Here is a 19,585-nt window from a genome sequence, read left to right on the forward strand (position 1 = left end):
AAGGCCATGAAAGGAGAAGTAGGTGAGACAAAAGGACTTTTGTTGGCAACTCTATTCTGACAGTAATGGTAATAAAAACACACATTGTGAGGTGAAGGTCTTTACTAAGTAATAATACTTCATTCAACTGAGCTTCATCAAGTTACCTGGCAAAACTAAGAAGAGTGATATGTTGCTACTAAATAGAGATCACCTCAAAAGATGTGTTTTTGTCATGTACTGTAGTTCATTTCGGCAGACACTTGGTAATCTGTTCAGCTGACAGAAATAACTGGATTAGGCTAACACTTGAGCTGCTATGAACCCATCTACACATTCCATACACAGTAAGCTAACATCATTTTTTTTTTTTTTTTTTTTTTTAGTTGAATTTTGGTAGTCACAGGGATAATCTCAGGCTCCCATGACTTACTCTCAGCTGATTAAATTGTCTGGCATTGCAGTGTGTGTGATAAATGGGTGCATAAGAGATGTAGTGGTATCAGAGGTAGACTGCGAGATAATGCTGATTTTATGTGTACGGCGTGCCGGGGTGAGCAGGTGGAGATTGTCAGACGTGAAAGGATTGAACTTGCTGGTGAATCTCTTGAGTGTATGGATGAGTTTTGTTATTTGGGAGACATGTTGTGTGCTGGAGGTGGGGCTGAAGCTAGCTCTGTGGCTAGGGTGAGAAGTGGTTGGAAGAAGTTCAGGGAGCTCTTGCCTCTCCTGACATTGAGAGGGCTTTCCCTACGTGCTAAGGGGTCTTTGTATGCAGGATGTGTTAGGAGTGTAATGCTGTTTGGTAGTGAGACCTGGGCAGTGAAGGAGGAAGATATTCACCGGCTCTGATGTACAGAAATGACAATGATTAGGTGGATGTGCAGTGCGTCCCTGCGTCCAAGGCCTGGAGGGGCTGGGTTTACGATGGAAGAGTTAAGAGGTAGGATGGGACTAGAGTGTATTGGTGTTGTGATGAGGAGAGGTAGATTGAAGTGGTTTGAACATGTGGAGAGGATGAGGGATGATAATTGGGTGAGGAAGGTGAGAAGTGTTAATACTGGGGGTGGGGTTATGAGGGGTAGACCGAGAAAGACATGGGACGAGGTCATTAAGTGTGACATTAGGGTTAAGGGACTGAACAGGGAGGCTGCAATGGATCGTGCAGCATGGAGAGCCGCCATTAGGTGACCAAGGCCGACACATGCAAGCATGTTGGAGCCTTTAAAAACGAAATGAAACGAAACAAGAGAAGATATGACCATAAGAGTGTTAATCCTTACTGATATATGGGTGTCCAGCCACCATACGCAGCACCTCAATCTCCCGCTTGGTAGCCTCATACACACCCTCATCAGAAGAGTCACTCAGGTCAATAATTTTGGCTGCATACTGCTGCCCTGTCTCCTTCTCTGCAATATGCAAAATACAGTTAGTTTCTAACATGATTAAGGGACGTGTTCCAAAATACAGTATGTACAAAGAATACTGCTGTTTTGAACGGCAATTCTTCACACTACAGGCAATCAGTCAGTACAAATATCACATTACCATTTCAGCTGAGGATGTCCAATTTTACTCTAGCTACTATGAAATGATCTAACTCAGCCTATGAAAGTCCCATAGCTATAAAGGGATGACTATAGCTAATCTTGCCAGTAACAGATGTATCCCCTAAACTGAATAAAATAATTTGAAAGTAAGAAAAAAAAAAATGAATGGTATGTCACTACACAGAAGTTAAGGGCTATCAATTTGAGAACACTTTTTCATAAACTAAGCTGTTTTCATTACTGGGTGGTTAGACTCACCATGGTTAATCAGAAAGTGGTAATGACATCCAGACACACACTCCAGTATATCATGTCTCAACATTACAGTCCTATGAACTGTTCGAAGGGAAGAATGATACCCATATCTGGAGGGAGGAGGAGGAGGAAACCAGACTAGTGTAAAATGTGAACCCAGTGGACTGCAGGCTGAAGCTGCCCCCTGCAATCCACTATCCTTCTTTCAGTGGACAGGAAACTAAGAGAGATGTTTGTATAATCAGACAATCAATCCATCCATCTATATCAATACCACCAAAGGATAGCATCCCTCTAGCCTCTACAGCATCACCTATGCACATACAGTATACAAATGTTGTTTATTGGAAGAAGGCCCATATCAAGCTATAACTGTCCATCATCATCACCATCATCCGGACCTCCTTTCCCACCCTAGGGTGGGGTGAGGAGTAGCAGTGTCCAGATAACCAAAGTTTGCCCAATTCAATGGGCCATGCTTCCATTCACGCATCATTCGAGCCCAAGGAATCCTGGCTCCATTTGAATAGGCCAAACAGTTTCCACCACGTACAGTAGCTTCACATATACCTATACAGTAGAGTCAATCCCAATGCTGTCACTTTAAAAAGGGGTGCCAAATCCCTGGTCATAAGCTTCTCTGCACAAAATTCATCCAGCCAGTCTGATATCTTGGCAGTCCCTTAGCCTCACCAACTTCCATACCTCTCTTCCTCACACACTCATTCACCGTACCTCTCCATCTTCTTGGCCTACTTCACCTCCTCCCTCCTTCAAATTCAATCAGATATACCTTTTTCACCACTCTGTTGTCATCCATTCTCTCCACGTCATACCATCTCAGTACACTCTCTTCAATTCTGGTGTCCACAGACTTCCTCAGTCCACATCTTTCATACATCACATTATTCTGTGCCCTATCTGCTCTCTGTCCTCCACATACATTCCTAAAAAGTCCCAACTCCACTGCTCTTACTCCTGACTTTTCATTTTCATGCCACACTATAGTCTCACACCCGAATGTTAAAGCTGGAACTAACACTCCTTCAAGTGCAGTAAGCCTCCTGCATCTACAACACTCAAGCATCCATTTCTTATCAAGGCCATCATAGCGCCAGCTACTTTCCTTCCTTGCGTCACTCTACTTTCCACTTCTTTTGCACATATTCCTCTATTTTCTATCGCTGTACACAGGCATTTGAACTCTCACAAATTCCAGTCTCTCTCCATTCACTGCAACATCACACTTGGAGCCACCTTCTCTCTCAATAATCATCACTTCACTCTTATCTACATTTAGTCTCAAGGCACGACATCTACAAAACTCTGCACTAGTCCAACAACCTCTCGTCTGGTACCTGCAAGCAGTACTGATCATCAGCATATATCAAACTTGAGATATTCCATTCATCACCATTCATTACCAACATCATCCCTCTCTCCATGACTCATATGTTTACTTCTCTCATCTTCCAGATAAACAAATTTTCAAATGTCTAACTATCTATCAATCACCAGATGCTCTAATCCTGTAACGGGGTGGCCACAAATGAATCTCCGTGCTACCCTGAGCTCCACCATCTGACTGTCCTCTTTCTAATTCACACCACCCCCTCTCTCATATACCTCCCATATTATCCCTCCATCTAATCCTTGGCCCAAATATGGGTACAGTATAATCATTCCACTTCAACATAAACTCCACATAACTGACTAATGCAGTGTTATTCCAAGTACTGTAAAGAATAATATAAAGCATAATTATTCCACTCAAAAACAAATCCCACTTGACTGACCAATGCAGCGGCGCACCACAGAGCAGCCTCCTCGACCCAGAACCTCCTTGGGCTCATACTTGGCATAGAAACCCCTGGCAGCATCACGGTCGGGCAGAACATCACCTTCATCATCCACAGCCATCTTAACAACACTCCCTGCAAAACACGTACCTCAGTTTCAAGACACTCCTCTTCTATGGGTTTCTGGTACCAAGTTATGAATAAGAGAAATACCAATGTTAAGATTTCAATGTATGGTTTGAAATCAATTACAGTTTGCATGGGATAGACTTCAACCAATCACAGCTAAATAGATCCTCATTATACGATCGCTAGGTGTGCAATAATTCACCTATACAGTACAGTCAATACTATTTTGTGACCTTTTCTGATACTGTATATGACTGCATTTTCATTCATGCGATCATAATGATCCTGTTTGAAACCTTACTAGTCAATGTAATCACCATTTTCCCTTATATGACTGCCGACAAGCACACATACACTCATTTGTTTGTTCCAAGATGGCCTCTAAACTCGGTCACTGTTGGTTGTGTTAGTGTTAGTGATCAAACAACAGTGTCGTACTGGAGTTCAAGCTGCAAGTGAAGTGAAATGATATGAAATATCTACCAGTTTAGGTGTGACGGAAACATATTTTTAGACATATCTGGTGGTTGAACACTGCCCAAAAATGTATCCCCAGCCAACCCATGTCAAGTGGTAATCATTCCACTATCTGACTGACTGTTAATCGATGCGTTTTCAAAAGCACATCCTAATCATATAACGAGGGTGTGCTGGTGGGAGTCATGGGTGGACCTGAATTAGACTCAAGATGCTGCAACTGTAAAGGGCTTTACATAATGGTGTAGGCAGAGGGGTGGCCAGGGTGGCACTGGCCTCCCCAATGGTTATCCCAGATATCTGTGGGAATACCTCTGGACTCTCAAAAACAGCAATCCTAACATCACTCCATAATTAGGTTTGGTTACCCAATTTATAAGATACTAGCCAAACTCCAAGCTTTTGAAACTTTCAAAACTTGATCACAGATGTCCATAAAACTTGGAATCAATCGGCCATGCTCTTGTTCACTTATAGCAAGCAACACAATATCATCTGCATATGTCAAATTTGAAGTACCAAACCCTTCCTCAGTCCTCTCTCTATAAACTTAACCTCATCTCCTTACCCCTGCAGGGGCCTCAGCTTGCCTGTAGTTGATAGGTTTATTTAGCCAGAAAGACTGAGTTATTCTACCACTGCTTATACCTAAGCCTCACCTATGAATTATTATAAAGACACACAGTATACTCACTGTAATAAACTTTTTCACTTTGTAATATATCAACTGCTCATAGTACTAAATACAATGGGCCTCTTCAGTACATCAACTAACAGTATTACAGTATTAATCTGGCTAAGGACAGTAATTGGTATTCTTTTAATTTACAACAAAATGGCCCCTCAATATTTTGGTTACTTCCCATACACAAGGTGAGACCCTGACCCTGCAACATCTGGCTTAAAATGGTTTCCGATTATGCTGCCCCCTGTCAGCCTTCGTCCTCCAATTCCTGGGAGATGCTTTAAATCAGCCAATAAGGGTGCTGAGGTCCCTCCAGTGAGAGGCTGCTTACGATCCAACATGACCTGACAGATGCTGAGGTGACACAGACTTATCCCCCGCAAAGCCACACCAAGCCACTTTAAGAATATCTGTACATATCACAAGTGCATGCCTTCTCCCTACAAAACTATTATTCTTTGTTTCCAAAATAACACAGCCAGTCTGGAATGTTAGCATGGCCATCTTGTTTTACCAAGTGAGGTGGTGTCCAAAGTGTGGTAATTGGTGTTGGTACAAGAAGAGGCATTTCTGCCAGTTATCATACATACCTTCTGTCCAAGAAAAGACAGAAAGTGCACATGTCTGGAACATGAGGGCCTTTTCCATCCTCAAATATGGCCAAATGGCTGAGACACCACCTTTCACAGATACGTCAGTTTCCAAAATGGTAGGCACATGAAAGGCCTGAATGGCTTTCAAGGTTAGGCTAAGTGGCAGTCTGGATAGTTAATGTCATGAGGAGCCTGGAGGGGACACAGCCCCCAATTAAAGCAGCTACCTGTATTTTCTTATGCTGTTTTATGCATTTCAATTGATTTTTAAGGCTCATTTTGATTGGAAATGCCTTATTTTGCCATGGTAGTGATGGAAGGAGACAAACTGGCATAATGGGGAATTTTTTATAAAAATGAGCATGAAAAACATTTGAAACACATGAACATCCATCAGAAACAACAAAAATCTAAAATATTAAAGGACAGTGTTAAACAAAATTAATTCCCAGTAACTTAAAGCCAAACATGAAATTTCAGCCTTTTCTTTTTTTTTTTTCTTTTTAACTTATCCTAGACTAAGTAAAACTACCCTGATGCAGCTGAACTGAATTAACCAAACCAGTATTATTTCAGAATTACACCTAACCAATGGAGCAGGGAACAGGGCGACACGGAAGTGATTTGTTTGTGGCCACCCTTTCAGGATTAAGACGTTTGGCAATAGACAGATATAGTTTATGCAACATCATACAAGTTTTCTTTAATACACATCTGTCTCAAATGCAATTTTTGGTACACAGTGTCCAACAAGTGCAAGGAGGGGGGGTGATTGTTCATCTCCAAGTTCCATGTTATGGGCTACCTACCGTATGTTATCTATTCTGATTTCCATCCAGTTGTCCATTAGTCTTTCCACAGCTGGCAACTATGGTAAATTAGGTTAGGTTAGGTTAGGTTTGTTCATGCAACACAGATGCATTAAAAGATGGAGATAGGAACAGAAAATCTCCCCCATCTCTTTATATACTAAGTAAAAAAAGCTTTCCTGATGGATGTTTATAGAAGAGAAAGTGCTTAGAACTACTTAAGTTCAGGATAACATAATATGGCAGTTACACAGAGACTTATGCTGTTTTCTTATAAACTCATAGTCTTAAGGAAGATAATTTTAGCACTAGATATATCAAACAAAAATACGGTACCGTACTGAAACAACAAAAAAGATTTACCTACCACACGATAGTAAAGAAAACTGCCTAAATGACCCCAATAGTGCATTTACTGCCGAAAACAAACTCAAATGTAGCCTACACAATTTAAAAATTACATATACCACTGGAAGCTCAACTGGCGAGGCACTGAAACCCAACTGGGGAGCTTCACCCCTTAGTGATTATAACTAACCTCACAACATGCAAACTGGAAAGTGCACTGGTAAAACTTGCACCGGCAGTATTGTACATTAACAGCGTTTGGTAATCATCACGCAACCACAGGATGGCACAGGTAGATGCGATCATAAAACAAATCTTTACGTAAATCACACAGCATTTAAATAAGACACAGAGGAGCAAAATAATGCTTGACCATTAAATTAAAACCCTTCACAGCACATAAAACTTAAGATACACATAGTATGAAGTACAGTAACTGAACCCCATAATCCCAAACAATTTTTAAAAGCAAACATTAAAAAGCCCACTATATACACTGATCTAGAAAACATAACAAAGGATCTGTCAACACTTTATTCCAAAAAGACACCTGGAAATCTGTGACTGTCATCATATTTAAATTCAGTAATGTGCAAATCAATTTCCATGTCAGTTTATTGTATTTATTCCTGAAAATTCACAAACAAACCTTACCTAGCCTAAATAACCTAACCCAAATAGTCAAAGCGAGGCGTGACTTGCCCAGAACTGCAATAATGCCAAAGTAACTGCCATATATATGAGTTCCAGTGTACTAACGTCACCACCTAAGGTTACGGAATATTGAGTCACAAGAATGCATACCACAATCATAACAATGAGAACTGCAGCCTGCCCTCATTATTTTCCTTTTATCACACGATTCCGGGCATGGCTGCTTTAAAACTACTATTTACCTTTGTCTGCAAATTAAAACCCGACGCTTATGTGAATGTAGAGTTTACGCAGGAAGCAGAAAAGCAGGCAGCAATGATATGAAGAGCACAAAGCAGTCACCTTCACCCAGCTGACCTCGTCCCCATCTCTCGCATTCATACAATCATTGCCAAATTGTTTCGTAACAGGTCTAAATTTTGATCCTGCATATATACCTCCTTTATTCTGCCTATGTTCGGTGTATAGTTGCATTTCAACTTGTTTAAATAAATTATCTGGCTTATGATGAGCAAAATATATATATTTTCAAGGGACAGGAATGGACAGATAGAATATACACCCTGTAGAGCATTTTTCGTTCAAGATTGCGGAATTTGTTTTGGTTTTTATCTACGTATGTCATAAGAGTTTTCTTTTCAAACCAAGTACATTACAGCAGCCTTAACTAATAAAGCAGCTTCAATTAAAACGATTATTCTATGGAAATATCAATACTTAAGTGGGTAACGATAAGCTCATGAAAATTGTGTTATAAAAGTAACTAATATGTGATGCGTATATATATCCCCCAGTTCTTGCATCACAAAAGAAGTGCGAAAAGCGAATGCAGGCTATTAATCTCACTGATCCAGTTTTCTTTTCTGATCAGATTTATTGTGTCCTCTTTTTCTACTTTTGAGTCCATCTACTGAAACGGAAACATATTAGACCTCCTGATATATATATATATATACTGCACTACTGGAAATCTTCACACAAATACTGGTACAGGTTGTAGGTTATTATTATTGCATTTACACTACTACTTTAACAACGCAGTTTTCTCATAATTATACATATCATAAATATACAGTATATGACAACACAAGCCAAGTTTACATCCTGTATGTTATAGTTAGGTAAATAGGGTACACACACGTACCATCATCCACCCACTTGATGTAGTGCTACCAGCTTGTTCCCAGGGCCGGACTCAGGGATGGGCCCACGCCCCTCGGGGCCTGGGCCCCGGGCCTACCACCAGAAGGGGCCCCCCACCAAACGTTGGGCAACTTGGCATTTGGTATTTTTCATTACCAGGTCAGGGCCGACTTGGTAATGAAAAATCCGTCTGATAATGAATAAGCATGATCTGGTATTGTTTAACAACAGATAGATATTTTTTTTCCTTTGTGCCTGTGTCCATTTATCTAACTTTTATTTCTTTAAAATTTGTTCTTTGTGTCTACTTAAGCAATTTTGCGTATATATATATATATATATATATATATATATATATATATATATATATATATATATATATATATATATTCTCTCTCCTAACCCCAGTTCCACCGCCGAAATACTCTCCAAAACTGGATAATTATCTGAAGTTGTTTTTGTGCTTCTACATTATATCTATCAACAATTGTAACACACAGAATGTATATATATATATATATATATATATATATATATATATATATATATATATATATATATATATATATATATATATCTCTCCAGGGGCGTCCGCAGGATTTTTTGTACGGGGGGCAAAATAAATTATACATATATGTGCGGTTATAATATATCAAAATACACACTCTCCAAATAGGCATAGACATATACTTACATGAGTTACATGACTTACAGTACACCAAATGCATAGTGACAGAATGCATGAATCGACTCAAATCACTCAATCATCCTTGAACAAGAATTGAAGCCGTGGAATTCCAAGGGGGAGCAACCGCCCCCCCTTGACCCCGCCCCCCCCGGACCCCCATGTATATGTCCAGGGGCAAGATCCCATTGCTACCTGGCGCGTCCCTGGGTGACGGATAGGGGAAGGACTTGCTGATATAGGCTACGAGGTACCGTCTTTAGACGGTGCGGACCATGGGACCCCCTGTTGATATATTGAACTCCATCGAATATACTGAATAAGGAGGCACACAAATTACATCTCACCAGAAACTACTGTTACTGGTTTCACGGGCGATCTTGTTGGATCATCGCCTACTAAAACTCCAACCGCATTGTCTTCTGTGCTTATGGGCAGTGTGCCACCGAAAGTGAATAGGAACTATCTCGGCAAATCAGAGACTGGGACATAAAACAAACTGGAATCCATGAAGATCTACAACTACAATGTAAGAAGCCTCACAGATTACAAACTTGATATCTTCATGACTGAACTAGAATACATTAGTAGTAGGGATATTGTGGAACTGAATGAGATCCACTGAAAAGAAGAAAAATTTCTTCAGCTCCAAGACAGCAACCACATATTTTACTACAGAGGAAGGCAAAATGAAAGAGACAGTGGTGTAGGATTTCTAATTAAAAGTAATCTTGGAGAAGACGTCGTTAAATTCAGCAGTGTATCTGACAGAGTAGCATGGATTGTAATAAGACTATACAAAAGACACCCTGAAAGTATTATAAGTATATACAGTATATGCACCGACTTCCCAGAGCTCATGTGAAGAAATATAAACATTCTATGATGACATCTCCCAAATTATGGAAGAAGAACAGACCAGTTATTCTATGCTCATGGCAGACTTCAACGCAAAAATTGGTAAACTGAAAAATGGAGAAGCATGTCTGGGAAAATTCGAAGAGGGAGAAAGGAATGACAGAGGTGAAATGGTGGTAAATTTCTGCTGAAATGTGTAACATGAGCATAGTGAACATATTCTTTCGCAAAAGAGCATAGAGAAAATGAACCTGGATAAGTCCACATGGAGAAACAAAGAATAAACTAGACTTCATAATAGCATATAAGAATAACACGATCATAAATGTCACAGTTATCAAAAAGTAATACAGGAAGTGACCAAAGAATGGTGGGTTGCACAGCCAAATTAAATTTCAAAAGTGAAAGATTAAAAACAAAAAAGATATGCCAAATAAAAGTAAGCAAAAACAAAGCAGCCTTTCAGTTACAAATAACGAGTGTCAGGCTCCAAGTTATGCTGAGTGTGACACTGATGAGTTGAATGACAGACCAACAAAAGTGCTAAGAGAATCAGTGGAGGTAGTCGGAAATGCTTATACAACCAAAGACAACAAGTATTAAAAAATGACCTTCGAGCTCATGAAAAGAAGAAAGGAGATGAAAGTAAAAGCAAAGATGAAATCGAAAGAAGGGAATTAAATAAGCTTATCAGCAACTGACAGGAAAAAAGAGAGAGAGAGAGAGAGAGAGAGAGAGAGAGAGAGAGAGAGAGAGAGAAACATGGATCAGATCAAAGAAACCATCAAAAATGGAAAAAGTCTGAATCAGGTCCGAAGTAAAATGGCACCAGGAAAGCAACTTATTATATCACTGAAAGACAAAAACGGAGAAGTCATTAAATGCGGAGGTAGGGTGGTGAAGAGAGTTGAACAATTTTATGAACAACTGTATGCTTCAACGACAATAGTAACCAACAGCTAACTTTTCAGTTGACACAAGTGAAATACTTAAGGTAACACCAGACGAAATAAACATTTCTCTTAAAAGTAAGAAAAGAGGGAACACCCCAGAAGATGGAATAGTAGCTGATGTACTGTCGGAAGCGGGAGTACAAGCACAAAACAGGCTCGTCCACTAATTTACTCAATGTATAAAGATATAAAGTAGAAGAAAAAACAATAGCTATTTTGTTTTACAAAACAGGCGACTCAAAAGATCTTAGTAACTATCGACCCACTGGCTTATTGCCAGCTATTTGCAAACTCTTCCCTGAAGTCCTTACGAACAGAATAATAACAAATTTGCAAAGAAAACCAACCTCGTCAATAGGCAGGATTCCGAAGCGGATATTCAACTACTGATCATCTACACACAATGAATCAGCTAACTCAGAAAACTACATACTATAATAAACCACTGTCTTAGGTTTTGCTGATTAAAAAAAAGTTCCGACTCAGTGGAGAACATAGCAAATTTATATATTCATTGCGGGAAGATGGAAGAAGTGAGAACAGTGAAAAACTGTTAGAAAACATATATAAAAGGGGAACTCCGACAGTACAGTTAAATTACACAGACTAAAAAAAAAAAAAAAAAAAAAAAAAAAAAAAAAAATTTTGAAAGGCGTGCGACAGGGAGGTATAGCTTCAATAGCTTCACCTAAATTATTTACAGCATGCCAGAAAGTACCTTCAGAGAGCCTGACTATGAGAACAAAGGGGTAAACAAAGATGGAGAAAACCTAAACCATTTAAAATATGCAGATGGCACTGTCCTAATCTCATAAACAACAGACATTGCATGAGATCTTAAATTACCTAAATATAAAGTCTCAAAGTAAGGCTAAAGATGAACCGGAGTAAAACTAATGTTTATTCTAAATACACCAAAAAGCGTCATCAGCATAAACGAAGAAATTCTTGAAGTCGAGGAGTACAACTGCTTGGGACAAGCTCTAAAGCTAACGAAAGATCATGATAGCGAAATAAAAAGACGCATTACAACTGAATGGAAAGCTTTCGGTAAGCTTAAAGACAGCATGAAAAGTAGTTTGCCAATATGTATGAAACGAAAAGTGTACAACGTGTAATTCCAGCTATTACGTACGGTTGTGAGACCTGGAAACTAAAAGATCGATGGAAAATCAACTAATCCGTTCTCAAAGAGCAACGGAAAGATCAGTGTTGGGAGTATCTTTAGGAGACAGGAAAACATCAACTTGGGTGAGAGAGCAGACAAAAGACATTATAGAAGTTATAAAGGAACAGAAATGGAGGTAGGCAGGTCAGGTAGCAAGAATAAGGGATAACTGAGAAACTGATAGAGCAAGAGGTTGACTGACTGGACTCCAAAAGATCGTAAGCATAGCAGAAAAAGTCCGGACAGCAGACGAGGATATAAGATGGAGAAGTCCGCGGGCAAAACGCGGCAGAGATTGGCTCAGTCAAGGAATTCGTGGAGAAGGTTGGGGGAGGCCTTTGATCAGCAGTGGACTTGAAATGGCTGCTGCTGGTAATTATCTCTCTATCTGTCTATCTATCTATCTATGTCAGGGTCAACTTGCCTAGCCCCGGGTTCCTACGCTCCTCATGGGGCGACACAGGATTCGATGATATATATATATATATATATATATATATATATATATATATATATATATATATATATATATATATATATATATATATATATATATATCCCCCCAAAAAAAACATTAACGGCACAAAACCCTCAGAATTATTCTAGCCAACAAAATCATAATAAATCAAATAAATGCATGAATAAAAAATATGAATAAACACATAAGACTGTACAGTATTTGGACACTCACCAGTGCTGGTTACACATCTTGTTTACTTTTCCCGTGTGGTAGTGGTGAAGAGATGATTACATGGCCTTGTTCTCCACCCTAATGTCAACTGAGGACGACTGATGTGGATCAAGACGTGATACGGATAATGAACATACTAATATTAGAATATTTACTCTCTCCCTCTCTCTCTCTCTCTCTCTCTCTCTCTCTCTCTCTATATATATATATATATATATATATATATGTGTGTGTGTGTGTGTGTGTGTGTGTATGTGTGTGTGTGTGTGTGTGTGTATTTTTTTTTTTTTTTCCAACGGGGCGAAAAACTGCAACATACTGTATGAACAAACTACTGTACCCAGTATCTACTATATACCGGGTATATACTAATGCAGTGCCTTTATATACATACAGTAGCTGTCTCTGGTATAATAATCAATGGAAAGATACCTAGAATGCACATGATAATCCTGCGAAACACATCGTAAATTTGCATCATTTTTTATGATAAATGCATTACAATTCATACTTTAAGGAAATGTGTATGTTTGCCAACAACAGAAGGTTGCTTTGAGTCATGCACTAACAGTGACTTGGTATTGAATATTAAATTATTTTACATACATGGTGGTGCGTTAAAGACCAATATATTACACGACATGAGGTACTGCAAATGGCAATGAGTCCCATGAGTTGCATTCCTTCAGTTTCGAGGTTTATCAGAGATCTCGCAGAAGTTACCGAAAAATAACTAAAAATCATATTCTTGGACATATAATGTACCATAATGGACGAGGATTAGCATTTATAATGTCTTGTGGTCCCCGTGGAGAGGAACCTCAAAATATTAAATGGTTAACACAAGGCACAAGCCACTGCCACAGAGGCTTAGGGAGAACATGTCCTTGTGTTCAAACATTGACAGATTATCTCCAAAGCACACACACACACACACACACACACACACACACACACACACACACACACACACACACACACACACACACACACACACACACACACGCACGCACGCACGCGCGCGCGCTTTCTGCCAGTCGTAAGGGGACGCATGTGACAACATAGAAAAATGTGGGAAAAAAAAATTCTCTGTGAAAATAGTCGGGGTGGACGCCATTTCCCGTATAAAAAGGTGGAGGTAAGCAGTGCCCCCTCTCCCGTGAAAATAGTCGGGGTGGACGCCGTTCCCCTATGAAGATAGTGGGGGTGCACCGTACCCCTACCCATTCCCCCGTTCCCTTTCCACTACACCGCTGTGTGGCTGTGGTGGTGTTGTTGATGCGGTAGATGGAGTGGTGATGATGGTGCTGGTGAAGTGGTGTCAGAGCTGATCTGGAGGTGGCGATGATAATAAGATCAAGTGGTGAAAATATATGTGACAAAATGGAAAAATCCAAGGCATACACTTGTGCGACTCTCAGCCATACCTTCGTCTGACTATGCAAAAATGTTAACCAATTACACCACTGCTGTACCTAGGGGCTGGATTATATGTATATTTACCATCGTTTCCCTCTCGTAACCATGATTTCGTTTTTGCAAGGAAGATAAGGATAGACGAGTACAGAGTCTTCTAATGTTTGTTCTAAAATAATAATAATAATAATAATAACGAAAAGTAAACTGTTGCAGGTTATATCTGATTGCTGAAGGCAGAACAAGGAAAACAGGGTGCAGAATCTTCCTAGTGTTGCTTCTTCCTGGAAAAGAGGAAATATAAATTTCGACAGCGAAATGATCATAAATATGTTTGTAAAGATGGACCCTGACCTCTGCTTTGCCAACTGGAGACGCTTCAGTTCCCAAGCACTGGTGAATACAAAACACTGGCAGTGACCTGATCCATATAAGGTAGATTCTTAGTATAAAGAGACAAAGAAGCATGGCGGTGAGACATATATGACGAAACTGCGCAGAGCAAGCACGCAGCAGAATGATCAGCCGTGTTGCAGGCCTAGTTGTAGAAACCTTATTATACGGTACAGTGCAGCATCTTCCCGTTCCATAACAGTTGGATATTTCAGTAGATATTCTATTATGTCTCTCCAAATTCTGTTTCTCCAAAACTACAAAAAAATAGTTCGCAGGTAACAATAACAGAATATCCAAGACACACTGGCAGAGTACAACAGCCGCGAGGCTGTAACTGCCCTGCACCCTTGACTTCAGACTGATTACTTTCAAACTCGGTATACTTCATCTGACATGATCCTCAACGCATCCACTGGACTTGGTAAAAATCGAACAAAAAGCCTATGATTTAGCCCTGCCCTAATCCATTGACCTGTAATGACTTCTGTCGGCCAAAATTCAATAATCTTTTCCTCTGATGGTCAGCAATCAGTGTGTCAAATTTAGTGTGATTCCATCCAATACTTTTCCATAACCTTACTAACAGACAGAGATAAAAAGACAGACCGACAGACGAAAAAAAAAAAATACAAGATAGGAGTGAGAGGACTAAATATCGGGGTGGCTTTATTGGCAGCACATCCTGGTTTATCCACACTGTTAAAATTTAATCTATTAACAGTATACAGCTTCCTTGTGGCATACCCTGGGAACGGCTGGAAAGGCACATCTACCTGGGCCTTTCCTCTCTCTCCCTCTCTCTCTCTCTCTCTCCTCCTCATCCTCCTTCTTCTCCTTCCTTTCTTCTCTCCCTCATCTATTCATTATTCAGGTTTTCCTACTTTTTTGTTCGGTATTCCCATCCCTCTTGCAGCCTCTCTCTCTCTCTCTCTCTCTCTCTCTCTCTCTCTCTCTCCTCGACCTACTTTCCTCTCTTACACTCATCCCTTCCTCTTTCAACAGAGAAATTTCCTTCCTAAATTTCTCTCTCTCTCTCTCTCTCCCTCTCTCTGTGCAGACAGACAGACAGACAGACAGACAGATAGACAGATAGATAGACAGATAGCCATACGACTCAATCCCTTAAGGGGTGGCCACAGACAAATCGCCTCCATGTAGCCCTGTCCTCGCCATTTTGCTGCCCTCCCCCCAGCTTGCATCCCCGTCTCCCATATACCTCTCTACTCCATTCCTCCATCTCATCCTTGGTTTCACCTTTTCCCCTCCACTTCACTCACATACACTCTCCTATTTAGTCTCTTACTCTCCATCCTCTCCACATGGCCAAACTACCTCAGTGTATGTCTCCTAACGATTTCTATCACATTCACATCTACACCACATCGATCCTTCACTTCTTCATTTGTTAGTCTCTCCATTTAACTCCACATGCTCCTCTCAAATAACTCATTTCCACTACTCTCATTCTTGCGTCCTTCCAACATGGTCCAGGCTTCGTTTCCATATGTTAGAGTGGGGATCACAATACTGTCATGTAGCGACATATTTACTCCCATGCTCACTTCACTATTTCTAATCATCGCTTCAGTGAACCACGAGCCTTTCTTCCCTACTGCACCCTTTCAAGCACTTCATCCTCCAAACTTTCAGCCTTACTTCACACTACCCAAGCACTAAAATGTACTCATTTTCAATTTCCTCACCATTTCTCTCGAAGACCACAACTTTACCTTTCCCTACATTCATTTTTAGATTCTGTATCTTACTTATTCTCCCAAACGCAACTCCTCCACTTGCAGTTTTTCGCCCTGACTGCACCCCTCTTTCTGCATCTCACTCCTCTCAGTCTAACCTTGTATCCCACAATCAAATGATCAGATAAACCTCCACATCGTTCTCTCACGACCCTCATATCCACGACATTCTTAAGTATCGGTCTTTCCACAAGCATGTTATCAATCAGACTCCTTTCTGTACTTGTTCATTTCCTTTTGTGCCGAGTATACTTATATCCATCTTTATGCTTAACGTATGAGTTACAACTGCACAAGTTTCTTTCCTGATACATGCCCTTCAGTTACCCTTCAGTATCATTCCCCCCTGGTACTCCACAATGACCCATTTCATCATCCACCGGACCAGTATCAAATTTTGCATTCAAATCACCCAGTTTGCTCTTTACCTCCTAAGCATCTTTTTATCGCCTCATCCAACTGATCCCAGATCCCATCTTTTTCTGACTCACCCTTATCATCACAAGGTGATCTGCTACATTCACTGCCACTTTCTGAACTGGACCCTGACATAAATACATCTCTAGGTGACATATTTATAATCTTTCATTCCCCTCTGCCACTCATCACTCATCAATGGCGCCATTCCTTCTTTGCATATTCCACGTGCATTCATACATGACCTTACACATTTCACACCCTCCCGCTCCTCCGCGGCACAACCTTTCATCTTCACTTCACACACTGCCAGCATGGCATACCTAGCACTCTTAAACACATTCTCCCCTTCCATACTCTTACTTTCCTCACTGACATCTCTCTCACATTCCACACGGCCATACAAGCATGCCCATTCGGTTGGGGCCCTGGACAGTTCCAAGACTCTCTAAGGCACTCCGAATTTTCTCCATTTTTGAGACTAATTTTAAAAACTAAGGGAAGCTGGGGGACACTAACCCAACCAGACAACCCCAGCTTTCCAATCAGAGCTTTCCTTCTTCTGCCAACCAGGGCTAAGGAGCTCCACCAACCCTCCTAGATGGCCATTGGTTTGGAAGCTCATCCGCCCTATTACAGACTTGCTTTTTTTTCCTGCCGGGTGTCTAGCTGGCAGCCTCACTTGACAAAACCAGTGGGGTTACAAGTTTAGACGCTGACCATCCCACCAATACACAGGTAGTACTGGATGACCTTTCCTTCCTCCCTCCCTCCCCCCATCCCTTCTTCCTTGCCTCCCTTCTTCTCCCCAGGACTAGAGTTCCTGATCAGGTATATCTTCTTCCTTGGGTTTTTCTCCTTCTCTCTCTCTCTCTCTCTCTCCTTCCTTCCTTTTCTCTTTACTCCATCCTTGCAACATTTCCTCGTCTGTTCATTCCATACTTCTTTTTTCCATCCCTTCCTTCTTGCCTCCTTTCCTCTCTCTCTCTCTCTCTCTCTCTCTCTCTCTCTCACACACACACACACACACACACACACACACACACACACACACACACACACACACACAAACATCACGTATTCATGACATATATGTACTGTACACACACACACTCACACACACATACACACGCACACACAAACCTCATCGACCTTGAAGACTGGTATGTGAGAAGGCAGGAAAGCAGGCAGGTAGGTAGGTAGGTAGGTAGGTAGGCAGGGAGGTGGGTAGGTAGGTAGGTAGGTAGGCAGGTAGGTAGGTAGGTTAATTGGTTGGTAAGTAGGCAGGTAGACAGGTACACGTAGGTAGAACAGGAAGACCAGTGTTAATGTATAAGTAGGCAGGTAGACAGACAGTAAGTAGACAGAGAGGGGCAGTGTGCGTGTGTAAGTAGGCAGGGAGGCAGACAGTAAGTAGACAGAGAGGGGCAGTGTGCGTGTGTAAGAAGGCAGGAAGGTAGACAGTTAGTAGACAGGGAAAGGCAGTGTGCGTGTAAGTAGGCAGGGAAACAGACAGCAAGTAGACAGGGGGGGGCAGTGTGCATGTGTAAGTAGGAAGATAGGCAGACAGACAGACAAATTACAGGGATGCAGGCAGAAAGAGACGGAAATCCAGACAGAAAAAGAGACCGAAAGGGTGCTACACAAAAAACAGATTTAATTACACACACACACACACACACACACACACACACACACACACACACACACACACACACACACACACACACACACACACACATGCGCAAGTGCGAGACAGACAGACAGACAGACAAAAGGGAGACTGACATAGATAAAAACAGCTGCGGACAAACATCCAGACAGAGAAACAGACATGCATTATAACAGACAGACTACAGACGGACAGCGAGAGGGACAATCAGCCAGACAGAATTCGTGAGACAAGCTAGACAGAGACAGACAGACAGACAGACAGACACACAGACATGAACGCGGTCAGACTGAAAGATAGATAGATTTTAGAGAGCTAGAGAGCGACAGAAATATAAAAGAACACAGCTATGGCATGAGGGATATGAGGAGAAGATGGAGAGATGGCATTAGAAACAGGATTATTATTTCTTGTGTGGTGAAGGTGTAGCGTGGTGTGGTGTGGTGTGATGCATGTGTGGTATGGTGTGGTGCAGGTGTGATGTGTGGTGTGATGAGGTGCAGGTATGGTGTGCTATGGTATGATTTGTAGCGTGGTGTGATGTGGCATGTTGTGGTGTGGTGCAATGCAGGTGTGGTGTGGTGTGGACTGATGCAGGTGTGGTGTGGTGTGGACTGATGCAGGTGTGGTGTGGTGTGGCCTGATGCAGGTGTGGTGTGGTGTTGTGTGGCATGGTGTTGTGTGGTGTGGTGTAATGTGGTATGGAGTAAGGCAGGGGTGGTGTGGTATGGTGCGATGTAGGTGTGGTGTGATGTGGTGTGGTGGGGTGTAATATGGCGTGGTGTGGTGTGATGTGGTGTGGTGTGATATGGTGTGGTGTGGTGTGTCCCTTCCCACCACTCTGCCTGCCAACACACTTTCTCCAACCTTGGTGTCCCTGACCGGGCTAAAGCAAGAAAGGGTGTGCAGGTGGAGGGTTAGGCAGGTGGAGGGGTTAATACTGGGGGTGAGGAAGGTGGAAGGTTAGGCAAATGGAAAGAGTAAGATTTGGGGTGTGGCAAGTGGAGAGGGAAGGCAGGTGGAGGGGTTAACCAGGTGGAGAGGTGAGGAAAGGGGACAATAAGTAGGTGGATGGTTGGGGAGGTTAGGCAGATGGAGGGCTGGGGAGATTAGACAGGTGGAGGGTTGAGAGAAGGTTAGGCAGGTGGAAG

At 41.4% G+C, this 19,585-nt stretch overlaps 1 protein-coding gene across 1 annotated transcript in view; it reads right to left on the reverse strand.

Annotated features, from left to right (window-relative positions):
• The window catches only part of PhKgamma (phosphorylase kinase gamma), a 43,656-nt gene extending 36,014 nt beyond the window's left edge, over window positions 1-7,642 (reverse strand). The window contains exons 1-3 of the mRNA XM_080285459.1: window positions 7,624-7,642; window positions 3,584-3,721; window positions 1,263-1,391 (exon numbers count right to left, since the gene is read on the reverse strand). Coding sequence (XP_080141585.1) covers window positions 1,263-1,391; window positions 3,584-3,707 — 253 coding nt within the window. The 5' untranslated portion in view covers window positions 3,708-3,721; window positions 7,624-7,642. The remainder of the gene's footprint in view (window positions 1-1,262; window positions 1,392-3,583; window positions 3,722-7,623) is intronic.
• Between the last annotated feature and the right edge of the window lie 11,943 nt (window positions 7,643-19,585).

The sequence above is a fragment of the Coenobita brevimanus genome, chromosome 106 (genome assembly GCF_032717465.1).
Source record: "Coenobita brevimanus isolate Jiangsu-jjx chromosome 106, ASM3271746v2, whole genome shotgun sequence".
NCBI lineage: Eukaryota > Metazoa > Arthropoda > Malacostraca > Decapoda > Coenobitidae > Coenobita > Coenobita brevimanus.